Source organism: Pseudophryne corroboree, chromosome 4 (genome assembly GCF_028390025.1).
Source record: "Pseudophryne corroboree isolate aPseCor3 chromosome 4, aPseCor3.hap2, whole genome shotgun sequence".
Taxonomy (NCBI): Eukaryota; Metazoa; Chordata; class Amphibia; order Anura; family Myobatrachidae; genus Pseudophryne; species Pseudophryne corroboree.
This window is the reverse complement of record NC_086447.1, coordinates 643,696,501-643,709,186: the sequence shown is the minus strand read 5'-3', so window position 1 is coordinate 643,709,186 and position 12,686 is coordinate 643,696,501. Positions and strand designations below refer to the sequence as shown.

Sequence of the window (12,686 nt, the reverse complement as noted above, 5' to 3'; positions counted from 1 at the left end):
CTTGCGATCGCCTGTGCGAATGGATTCTTTGCACAAACCCATCGCTGAGCGGTGATCTGCTTTGTACATGTGCGACGTGCCTGCGCATTGCGGTGCATACGCATGCGCAGTTCTCACATGATTGCAGTGCAGCAAAAAACGCTAGCGAGCGATCAGGTCTGAATTACCCCCAAAGTGCTACGATGCAGCCACCACAGCTTTTTTTCTTGCCAAGAGCCATTGTGCTTCATCTGCAACTTTGTACATATTAAAAACTAATTCCTGTGCTGTGAAAGTCGAAGCCCGGTGTCTCTGGTACAAATTGATTGGTTCTTTTCTGCGCCTGGGGTGCAAATAAGATGCAAACTTAATGAAACTGTCATTATGCTACTCGTTCAGCGTAACTTACGCACCTGGCATCTCATGCCAGATGGCGTATTGATGATTGATATATGAGGACACAAAGGATTTGTACCTAAGCAAATAAGGCCACAAAGACTGTATGTATAATAAAAGCACTCTGGTACTAATGGAAAACGATAATACCAATGCTGTAAGCAAGACCCAGTGGTGTCAGTGAAGGATATCCAGTATGGGTAATTTGCTTGTGAAAAGTAGAGACTGATTTTCTTTATGGTAAAAAGTAAGTCCAAGCAAAAGCAATGCATTCCAAAACCGTGAAAATGGCCCCATTCAAATGTGCTGTGGAAGGGGTTAACTCTAAAAAGAAAAAACTCCCTACTCCCAGGAATGTTCAGAAGAGCTTGCTGAAATCCTGGAGAGAGTAGAGCAGACTTCCAAATCTGCCCACTTTCCCAGCAAAGTAAGCAGTCTGGGGGCACAATTAATGCTGTTCTCAATGCCATATATCCCACTAAGGCTCCCCTACTATATCTTCTGGGTTTCTGGGTAAAAAGTCATTAAACATGTTTATCAATCATTTATGATTATACAGTACTTTATAACTAGAGATATATCGGGTGCATTGGCAGTGTTTCATGCACCAAAACCAGCATATGCTTGGGAGGAAATGTACTGTTCTTCTATTATTTATTTTCGTTACACTTCCCACACTCCACCATCAACATCAACAACATACACAGCGCAAGACATTTTGTTCTCACTGAGATCAATAAAGAAGTGCACTTGATGCACACAGCAAAACACCTTGGGTTTTTCCTCTCTGCAAACAATAACATCAGTCTCATTCATTCAGTTGTGAGTGGTAAAAATGTCTAGCGTTCACGTGATTTAGAGCCAGCCATATATTGCTCACCCCATTTGCCAGCTACTGTATGCTTTCTATATACAGGTTGAGTATCCCTTATCCAAAATGCTTGGGACCAGAGGTATTTTGGATATGGGATTTTTCCGTATTTTGGAATAATTGCATACCATAATGAGATATCATGGTGATGGGACCTAAATTTAAGCACAGAATGCATTTATGTTACATATACACCTTATACACACAGCCTGAAGGTAATTTTAGCCAATATTTTTGATAACTTTGTGCATTAAACAAAGTGTGTCTACATTCACACAATTCATTTATGTTTCATATACACCTTATACCCACAGCCTGAAGGTCATTTAATACAATATTTTTAATAACTTTGTGTATTAAACAAAGTTTGTGTACATTGAGCCATCAAAAAACAAAGGTTTCACTATCTCACTCTCACTCCAAAAATTCCGTATTTCGGAATATTCCGTATTTCGGAATATTTGGATATGGGATACTCAACCTGTATAAGCATACTTGTGAGAATACTGGAGTAAAGTTTAGCTCTTTTTACCTTCCCAGCCAACTAGTCTTCCTGTAGACCAGTCTTTTACATTGCCCCTGGCTTCTCCTTTTATTTTACCACAATGTGGGCTAAATAAATCATCATAGAAAATATTGTGTGAAAGATGCACCCTGTTATTATTAAGCTGCGCAACACAAAAAAGTAGAAGATTTGCAAATAATTACCATGGGGCACACATACAACAAATTACACACTTTGTCACACTCCCTTCTACACACATTCCCGGATGCTAAGCCACGCTTCAGTTCTTTTACCCATGTATGAGGGTCAGAGTTCAATGATTTCCTGTTTTTTTGTAGACAGTAACTTTATGATCCATTGTGGTTGAATCGTCACCACCCTGCAACCAATACATTTTGAGCCGTAACCTGTGTCACTGCTGTGCAGGCAAGAGAGACTCTGCCCTTTTTCTGAATCCTTTTAAACCCCTCTCCCAGACTTCAGATGGGTTGTCCCTTAGCCCACACTTACAAGGGGCTGCTCATAGACCTACCCCAGTTCATTGCTCACTTGCAGGCACTCTGTTGGGTGGATCACCAGCATTTAGAGAAACAAAAGAAGGAAACAACTTATTAGAACACCTTCTGCTTGCATGTAGATGCCGCTAACAGAGGGCAAACAAAAGGAATGTTCACACATAAGAAGCACGGTGTGTGATTACTTCTGCCAATATTTAGAAGTAAAAAATGGACGTAAAATGCATACATACATAGTTAATGCATCACAAAACAGGCAGCATGGTTTGAACGAGAAGGGGTTCCACAAAGTTTAACCTATTTTTTCAGTGGCCTGGTGGGAGAGGGGTGCGGTGCAGTGCTTCCTGCTGTGCAGGTGTAAGCTTATTGCATACCTTGCATCGCACCCTCTCACCTTCAGGCTGCATGGGTAACAAAAGGTGCTGGTATGCAAACTGGACATGGACATGAGGATCTAGAAGGATGGAGATGATGTCAGGACCATCCTTCCTGAGAGCAGACTGACTTGCCCTATTAAACCTAGATCTTCCCAACATAGAGATTTCAGACTTAAGTGGAAGTCATCCTCAGCACTCAGAATCTGAATTTCCCCTATTGATACTCACATACCAGGTGAAGATTCAACCTTGCACTGGAGTGCAAGGTCCACTGTTAACACAGAAGGAAGATGGATAGCTAGAGACATACAGACACTTACAGATCCCTGTAAGGAAACAACAAAACACCACAGCCATGTAGTGCCCATTGTTATGAACACCAGTGCCTGCAGGAATGTACTGGTGTCTGAACTGTTATGCACACCAGTGCCTGCAGGAATGTACTGGTGTCTGAACTGTTATGCACACCAGTGCCTGCAGGAATGTACTGGTGTCTGAACGGATAGGGATGCAAAACAAATGAACTCACAGACAGACTGGGGAATATGACATTACGTACACAGAAGGTGATAGGGTAACAAAATAAACACAAAGTGAACAGAGAAGCCCAGAGGCTAAGAAACTGGGTGTCTCCCTATTATTAGGAATGCTCAGATGAAAAAAGCAAGATGTTGTGTTTTAATACGTAGAGAACCCGAAATGCTGTTGCTAAGGGCAACAGCAAAACCCTAAAGGGTTACCAACGGGTGTGGCAGTAAACTCCTTGGTCAGAGATGGAATGATAGACACAAGGAGAGTCTCCACAATCCTAATCCTCACTTGCAGTGCACAGGTTCAGCTTACTGCCACTAAACTGAATACCTGAACACCTTGCACAGTGAGACAGGATTTAGGCAGGCAGTCTGAGAATACAGCCGCAAACCTGCTAAGTTCACAGAGTAGCAAAAGAACCCCAGCAGGTTAAACGACTGACTCCAGTCTTACTGCTAGGTCTGGATTGGCAGAGTGTAGTACCAAATCCCCAGGCCTATTTGCAGTAAGCAACAACAAATACAAAGCTACACAGTACTGGCTAACTTTCAGGAACTGACTAACCAACAAAGATTCAGCAGCATCTGCTTAACCTGAGAAGAGGCCTTATAAAGCAGGTGCTGTCCACGCCCCACTCAGACCTCACAGACTGTGAGCACAAAAACCAGCACCGGATCCCCTGCCGTGCACAGAGCCTGTAACCACTGCACAGCAAAAGACCCGAACCGGAGTATCAGCTGCGCTCAGGTTACTCCGCTAGCACTTGTCTCCCGGTTGCCATGACGACGTGGCAGCACAGGGCAGGAGACCCTAACACCCATACTTAATGTGGCACACGAATACGCTCGCTACAACAGCATCGCCCTCAACCTATCATTGTGTGCGTGTGTGGTGTGAAACAAACTTTAACTAAACAATCCTAACATACTTGCCCTGCATGGAAATAAAATTCACCGTAACACTACAACAATACAGGAATAAATAATGGTCCTGTCTCATTAAATGCCCACCTATAGAGAACTGTTAAGTGGACCTCTACCTACTGTATACAGAGCTGGCCTCTTCTAGTGGAAAACCGGGTATTTAAGAGTGTGTCTGACAGCCCTCCATGAGAGTAAAGTGTTTAGTACGGGGAACTGGACTATTCCTACACACTGAGGATGTACCTAGAGGTTGGGAACCGCACAGCTTGCCTACTTCTGCACATAATACTCAACTGGACCTATTAAACAGAGTCACTCTTATTCAGGGCTCAGGCCTGTGGCCTGCCTGCTGTCTATAATTAAGTGGCCTGGGTGTAATGCCCAGAGCCACTTTATTCCGGGGCTTAGACACAAGGCTTTTCTGTTGACACACAGTGACCTGGGCCTACTTCCCAGGGTCACTTTATTTAGGGGGTTTAGGCTTACATTCTGCCTGCATGTTGGCTCATTGAAGTGACCTTGGCCTAGTGCCCAGAATCCCCGATTACGGGGGCCTCAGGCATCAAGCCTGTCTATTTATACACAGAGTGGCCTGGGCCTAGTGCCGAGATTACTTAATTATGAGGCCCAGGCTTTAAGCCTGCCTACCCATGGGTACTTGTACTGTAAATGACACTTAATTCATCTGGGGGTGCACTTAAATCAAGAGGTCCTAGTGCCCTCTATTGTTCCCAGGGCTGAGGGGCCCCACCTATTGCTTCACAAGCCTAAGGCTTGACTGTGCCTGTCGCCTAGTGCCCGATCCCTGTGGTTTAGGGAGGGGTTAAGCACAGGTGGGCCTCACAGGGGGCCTACCTGCTCTGTTGGCAGAGACTGCAGTGGGGAATTTTGATAGCACTTTTACATCCCACCCATGCATCACTCTCCGGTAGGGAAGCCAATCCCGGGCCATTTTTTCAATCCCGGGTATAGGATTGAAAAATGGCGGATTGGCTTTTAGCTATGTGGCCGCCGCCCCGCCCACCCTGCACACATCGCTCACCATATACCGGGGGCGGGCAGGTGGGGAAAATCCTCTGGCGGCTCCCAGCAGCGTGATCTCTCACGCTGCGCTGAGGAGCCGGGAGGAGGAAGCCGGGCAGCGTCTGAGAGTCCTGTGGACGCTCAACGCTGATCCCTCAATCTCTGCCTGCCATAATGTGTAAAAGGGGGACCTATCCTGCCTTAATGTGTAAATGGGGGACTCTGCCTGCCGTAATGTGTAAAAGGGGGACTCTGCCTGCCGTAATATGTGTATGTGGTGCTACTGTGTGGCATAATATGAATTGGTATTATTTTGTAGCCACGCTTCTTCCCCATGAAGCCACACCCCTATATTTTTGGCACGAACCTACGGCGCACACTAGCCCTATTTTAAATATGATGTGGGGGGAGAGGGGGCGCCAATGCTGATCCTTGCACACAGCGCTAAAATGTCTAGTTACGGCACTGATGTGATCTCATTAAGTGCAAAAAGTAAAGGCTTTTACGTTACTGTGACATCACTGGCCCTGCAAATAAATCAAAACATCCACACAATGCACTTTGGCACACAAGTCTTCATGGTACCTCCCTTAACCAGTGTTGGACTGGACCACATGGGTACAGCGGAAATATCTGTAGGGCCTCACTGCCTATCGCTAAGAGAAATAGATATCGTACCGGAATATGGATAGTTCCAATAAAACAATGGGGGTCATTCTGAGTTGATCGCTAGCTGCCGTTGTTTGCTGTGTAGCGATCAGTGAAAAAAACAGCTAATCTGCGTAATATGCTCCGTAATGCGCACGCGCGTCGTACGGGTACAAAGTCCATTGTGGTTTTGCACTGGTTCTAGCGACGATTCCAATCGCACAGCCGGCCACAAGGAGATTGACAAAAAGTGGGCGTTTCTGGGTGTCAACTGACCATTTTCAGGAAGTGCTTAGAAAAACGCAGGCATGGCAGAAAAAATGCAGGTGTGGCTGGGCGTTTGCTGGGCGGGTGTGTGACATCAAAAGCCATCCCCCTGTCGTTAGAATCAACGCACACGAAGAGTAACTACGGTGCTGGTCTTGTTTTGCACAAAATGATTTTGCAGGCGCTCTGCTGCACAAGCGTTCTCACTTCTGCAAAGCGAAAATACACTTCCCAGTGGGCGGCAACAATGCGTTTGCACGGCTGCTAAAAACTGCTAGCGAGCGATCAACTCGTAATGACCCCCAATATGCAATGTCCATCAGTACTTCTCAGTGGTGTAAGTTTATCCCAGTTGCCCAGAGGCAATATACGTATATATATATTATATTATATTTTATATATATATATATATATATATATATATATATACTGTATATACACACATTTTATTGTCATTCCTTCTAAATCAAATGGTTTTTTTTAGCAGTCATACACAGGTTTAGAACCCATGACCTGTTACACTGAAGGCAGACAGAGCTATTTGCTGCTGCTACATAGCAAGCCTGCAGATTCTAACTACAGTGCATGCAGAAAATATTCACAGCGCTTCACTTTTTCCACATTTTATTATGTTAAAGCCTTATTCCAAAATGGAATAAATTCATTTTTTCCATCCAAATTCTACACACAATGCCCCATACTGTCAACATGAAAAAAGTTTTTTTCAGATTTTTGCTAATTTATTAAAACTAAAATACTAAGAAATGACATGTACATAAGTATTCACAGCCTTTTCCATGAAGTTCAAAATTGAGCTCAGGTGCATTCTGTTTCCACTGATCATCCTTCAGATGTTCCTACTGCTTAATTGGAGTCCACCTATGGTAAATTCAGTTGATTGGACATGATTTGGAAAGGCACACACCTGTCTATATAAGGTCCCACACTTGACAGTGCATGTCCGAGCACAAACCAAGCATGAAGTCAAAGGAATTGTCTGTAGACCTCCAAGACAGGATTGTCTCGAGGCACAAATCTGGGGAAAGGTACAGAAAAATATCTGCTGCTTTGAAGGTCCCAATGAGCACAGTGGCCTCCATCATCCGTAAATGAAAGAAGTTCGGAACCACCAGGACTCTTCCTAGAGCTGGCCGTCTCAGTCTAAACTGAGCGACAGGGGTGAAAGGGCCCTAGTCAGGGAGTTGACCAAGATCCCAGTGGTCACTCTGTCAGAGCCACAACATTCCTCTGTGGAGAGAGGAGAACCTTCTAGAAGGGCAACCATCTCTGCAGCAATCCACCAATCAGGCCTGTATGGTAGAGTGGTCAGACGGAAGTCACTCCTTAGTAAAAAGCACATGGCAGCCTGCCTGGAGTTTGTCAAAATGCACCTGAAGGACTCTCAGACCATGAGAAACAAAATCCTCTGGTATGATGAGACAAATATTGAACTCTTTGGCGTGAATGCCAGGTGTCATGTTTGGAGGAAACCAGACACCGCTCATCACCAGGCCAATACCATCCCTACAGTGAAGCATGGTGGTGACAGCATCATGTTGTGGGGATGTTTTTCAGCGGCAGGAACTGGGAGACTAGTCAGGATAGAGGTAAAGATGAATTCAGCAATGTACAGAGACATTCTGCTCCAGAGCGCTCTTGACCTCAGACTGGGGCGACGGTTCATCTTTCAGCAGGACAATGGGTATTGTGTGTAGACTTTTGAGGGGAAAAATGAATTTATTCCAGTCTGGAATAAGGCTGTAACATAACAAAATGTGGGAAAAGTGAAGCGCTCTGAATACTTTCTGGATGCACTGTATATGGATCTAGAATTCTCTGTTCAAAATCGTTGCAACTAGATAGATCAATGTAGTGAGCAGCCACACACTACATAGATCTGCTCAGCTACTCACAATGCTTGTTATTTTTCTGTCAATTATTTTACAAATGTAATACCCAGGATTAGAACCCAGACCTATTACACTGGAAGCAAGCACCTTACTGATGGAGCAACTTGCTCCTGTACAGGAAGTATGACTTCTCATGCTTTCTATACAGGAACAAATAGCTTCATCATTAAGGTGTATGCTTCCAGTGTAATAGGTTGTGGGTTCTAATCCTGGGTATGACACTTGTAAAATGTGTATGTATGATAAAGAGGGTGTGACTTGTCAGGTGCAGGAAGAAAGAGCAGCAATTGAATATTTGAATGGTGTCAAACGGGAAGAGACGTGCCCCCCTACAGAGCAGGAGCCCGGAGGCAGCTGACTCTGTTGTCTCCCACATTTACGCCTCTGCTACTTCTAACATAACAGCCTTCTGTGGGATTAATAGAGAGTATAGTGGACTTTTGCAGTAATATAAAACACAGCAGTTATTGCATGTATATTATTCAGCTCACTAATATAATGTTTGCTGTGTTTTAATATCAAATTATAGTTCTTTACAATGATGAAACCTTTCTTATAAAAAAAAATACTGTATATATAATCGTATATTGGACACTTCTGCCTCCGCCCCCTGCCCCATCTTGCCCTCCACTTTGTTTGCCCCAGTGATGTGTGGGGAAGTAAAGGGCTGAGGAGGCACTGGCTAGTATCAGAACTAGATTTACACACAATATATGAGCCCAAGGGTTCATGTGGGCATTATACAAAGGTGCAGTAGTATATACTGCTGGAAATTTGTTGAGTTTTGATCAGAGATGTATGGAAAATATATGCTGGTGAGACAGTTCTTCACCTGTCATAGACTTTTTACTCCAGAGTTTTGACTATAAAACTTATTAGAATAATACAAAAAAAGATATTTACAGTTCCACAACAGCTGGAGGGCACGCATTGCCTAACCCTGAAATAGATCATTGTTACTATGCTCTCATACACTGTCAATCTCTAGTCCAAAATGTTCCCTAGCTATGTAAAAGAAACATTGGCCCTCATTCCGAGTTGATCGCTCGGTAATTTTCTTCACATCGCAGTGAAATTCCGCTTAGTACGCATGCGCAATATTCGCACTGCGACTGCGCCAAGTAATTTTACAATGAAGATAGTATTTTTACTCACGGCTTTTTCTTCGCTCTGGCGAACGTAGTGTGATTGACAGGAAATGGGTGTTACTGGGCGGAAACACAGCGTTTTCGGGGCGTGTGGATAAAAACGCTACCGTTTCCGGAAAAAACGCAGGAGTGGCCGGAGAAACGGGGGAGTGTCTGGGCGAACGCTGGGTGTGTTTATGACGTCAAACCAGGAACGACAAGCACTGAACTGAACGCAGATGCCGAGTAAGTCTGAAGCTACTCTGAAACTGCTAAGTAGTTTGTAATCGCAATATTGCGAATACATCGGTCGCAATTTTAAGAAGCTAAGATACACTCCCAGTAGGCGTAGGCTTAGCGTGAGCAACTCTGCTAAATTCGCCTTGCGAGCGATCAACTCGGAATGAGGGCCATTGTCTTTGTCTACAATTCTACTGACAGATATTCAATAGAGAGAACATCCACATAACAGTGTGTACTATAACAGTCTGTACTATATGCACTCTGTACATATAGTACAGAGTGCAACCCAGTGACCACCACGCAATACAGAGAGCACTCCAGTGACAGCTGTACAATAATGTGAGCATCCCAGTGACCATCATAAAGTACCTTTAATGTCCTAGTGATCATCTCAGTGATCGCCATTCATTACACTTATAATTCTAGTAATCAGCATACAGCACATTGAGCATTCCAGTGACCACCATACAGTACATCTAGCATTCTTGTGACTATTATACAGTACATTGGGCATCCAAATGACCACCATATAGTACATTGATCATCCCAGTGACCACCATACAGTATACTGATCATCCCAGTGACTGCCATACAGTATACTGATCATCCCAGTGACTGCCATACAGTAAATTGACCACATGCAGCTCTTTGAACAAAATAGTTATTATAAGTACAATGTAATGAGCATTCAAGTGACATATAATGCAAATTGACATTGATTATGTATTTATAATAACAAACCCATTAGATAGCAATGCACTTGACTTGTCAGTCGTGCTCCAGCTGCAGTGGCACATTAAGTCCCAGCATATCCAGTCAGGTACAAGTAGCCTTCTTGTCTTCAAACCACAAATAGTTTCCTATCCTACTTACTTGATGGATTAGCTCTAGAATCAAAGCAGCAGCTCTAGGACACATAGGGGGTCATTCCGAGTTGTTTGCTAGCTGTTTTCGGTCGCAGCGCAGCGTTTAGGTAAAAAAGCAGCATTTCTGCCGCAATGCACACGCGCGACGTACTTTCACAACAACCGATGCAGTGTCACACAAGGTCTAGCGACGCTTTTCAATCGCACTGCTGGCCACAGAGTGATTGACAGGAAGTGGGTGTTTTCGGGGAGTGTGTGTAAAAACGCAGGCATGTCAGATACAAACGCAGGCGTGCCTGGGGAAACGCAGGCATGGCTGGGCGAACGCAGGGCGTGTTCGTGACGTCAAAACAGGAACTAAGCAGTCTGAAGTGATCGCAAGGTAGGAGTAGGTCTGGAGCTGCTCAGAAACGACACAATCTTTTTTTGTAGCCGCGCTGCGATCCTTTCGTTCGCACTTCTGCTAAGCTAAGATACACTCCCAGAGGGCGGCAGCTTAGCATTTGCACGGCTGATAAAAGCAGCTAGCGAGCAAATAACTCGGAATGATTGCAGACTGTACAAATACTGCTAGTAGATGCCAGAGAGAAGTAGTTTCTGCTGTGTGAGACTAAATAAGGGATACAGTACCTTAGGCAGTTCCACCAAATATGATAGAAAGTTCCCCTGTGGCAACACTCCTTCCAGCAGGCTGTGTGATGTATAGTACTAGCCACATAAAAGTTTGCAAGCTGTTTCTTTTTTAAAAGCATAAAAATTGAGAAGTGGGATAGTCTGTCCTTGTTCTCTTGCCGGAATAATGGAGCATTTATTGAAATATGCTCTTGCAGTAATTTCAGGCATTTTTAAATAATTGTATGCATATACTGTATATTTGCTATTTTGTCAAAATTGATAATTTTTGTAATTGTCACTTTTAGTAGGTTATTTTCTATCTATCTATCTATCTATCTATCTATCTATCTATCTATCTATCTATCTATCTATCTATAATCTTTCTATATTATTTCAGAAAGTGAATGTTGATGAAGACTCTTCTCTGGTAACCCTTTCCTTCGGACTGTGTATTTTGGGTAGAAAACTGCTTGCAACAACACCTCATGAAATGTCTTTAAGGTAATATAAACTTTCTCTTAGCTTCTTTTTTTTTGGCTCAATATAGTAATAAATAATAATAAAACCACTTCCATCAATCACAAGCATTGACCAGTAGTACCAAGTGATTAAACCCAGGGAATTGGTAGGATGTGCCAAGAGTCACAATGTCGACAGTAACATTGTTAGCTGTGTAATGTTGATCGCAGTATTCCAACAGGTTAGTAATGTTCCTTAAAGCATTGTAACCTTGTCGGCTCTATAACTTTAACATGGTGGTAATGGATGATGTCCCACATGCCGCTATCATTCTGTCTGCTTTTACCACATCAGGCGGCTCTGGAACATGCTGGCAATTTTAATTCTTTATTTTATTTAACTATCCAGCCAGATCCTCTTTTTAACTTTAACAATTGGGACCTAAGTCCAAGCCTGAAGACTGTTATCCCCCCTCTCACGGTAATGGTCAACATGACATAAGCTGACATTTTGGGTGATTTGCCCAATAACGGCGAATTGTTAGAACAAATCGTTCAAATCATCCTAATGTCTACTCACTATTTTGCTAGTGATGCGCGCTCCCGTGGGTCGGTTGCGACATCCACCGTTGTCTTTACATGCAGCTCAATTGGGGGATGTCGCTAGCAATACCATGATGCTGAAATTTTGCTTTGAACAATTTTATATACTTGCAGTTTTTTCCCACATACACTATACTTTTTCTTAGCAAAAATATTGGTGTGTAGAGGTATCTTAATGGCGCTAACTAAGCAGCAATAGTTCTCTGTCTTGGTTTTACCCTTTAACCAAAAATGGCAGACTGGAAAGAATGAAGTGATGACAGAGAATCAGGTGTGCTAAGGTTCTATCAATAGGAGTGTATGCATGCAACACCCTTAGTGCAGCGTGTATACTTATCTCCGACAATGAACTGAATTTGCGGTATGTAAACCGTCAAGTAACTCAGGCACGATTTAATGGCTCAAAGGAGTAGAAAGAGTTTCTCATGCACCAGACATCAATGGACATGTAAACAAGAAGAACGAAATCCACATAGTGTAATATTTCAGCTTATTCCATATGTGGTTAAGAACAGAATATGTGTGGCAATAAAAATGTATATCCACAGCGTTTAAATAGAGAATTGGAGGCTTTACAGGAGAGATAAAGATTTTGGGTATGTAGTCAATCCCTAAGGTACCCTGACTCCGTTGTCTCACCCTCGTGATCAGCCTACGCCTGCGAGACTATGTTTGCTTGTGCCCACGGCAGCCGCGTTTGAAGGGCAGATTAAGTCTGTCCAACTCTGATGCCCCCCGGTCTTAATTGGAGATAAGGCGTAAACTGAGACGGGGCGATGACAAGGGGAACCTCTAACTAAAGATGGAAATACCCAGTTAGGGGTGCTAC

The 12,686-nt window shown here is 43.5% G+C and overlaps 1 protein-coding gene across 1 annotated transcript in view; it reads left to right on the top strand.

Annotated features, from left to right (window-relative positions):
- Nucleotides 1-12,686, top strand: part of PCNX2 (pecanex 2) — an 809,726-nt gene that overhangs the window by 644,627 nt on the left and 152,413 nt on the right. Inside the window, exon 28 of the mRNA XM_063917734.1 lies at nucleotides 11,194-11,297. Within this exon, the coding sequence (XP_063773804.1) occupies nucleotides 11,194-11,297 (104 nt within the window). The remainder of the gene's footprint in view (nucleotides 1-11,193; nucleotides 11,298-12,686) is intronic.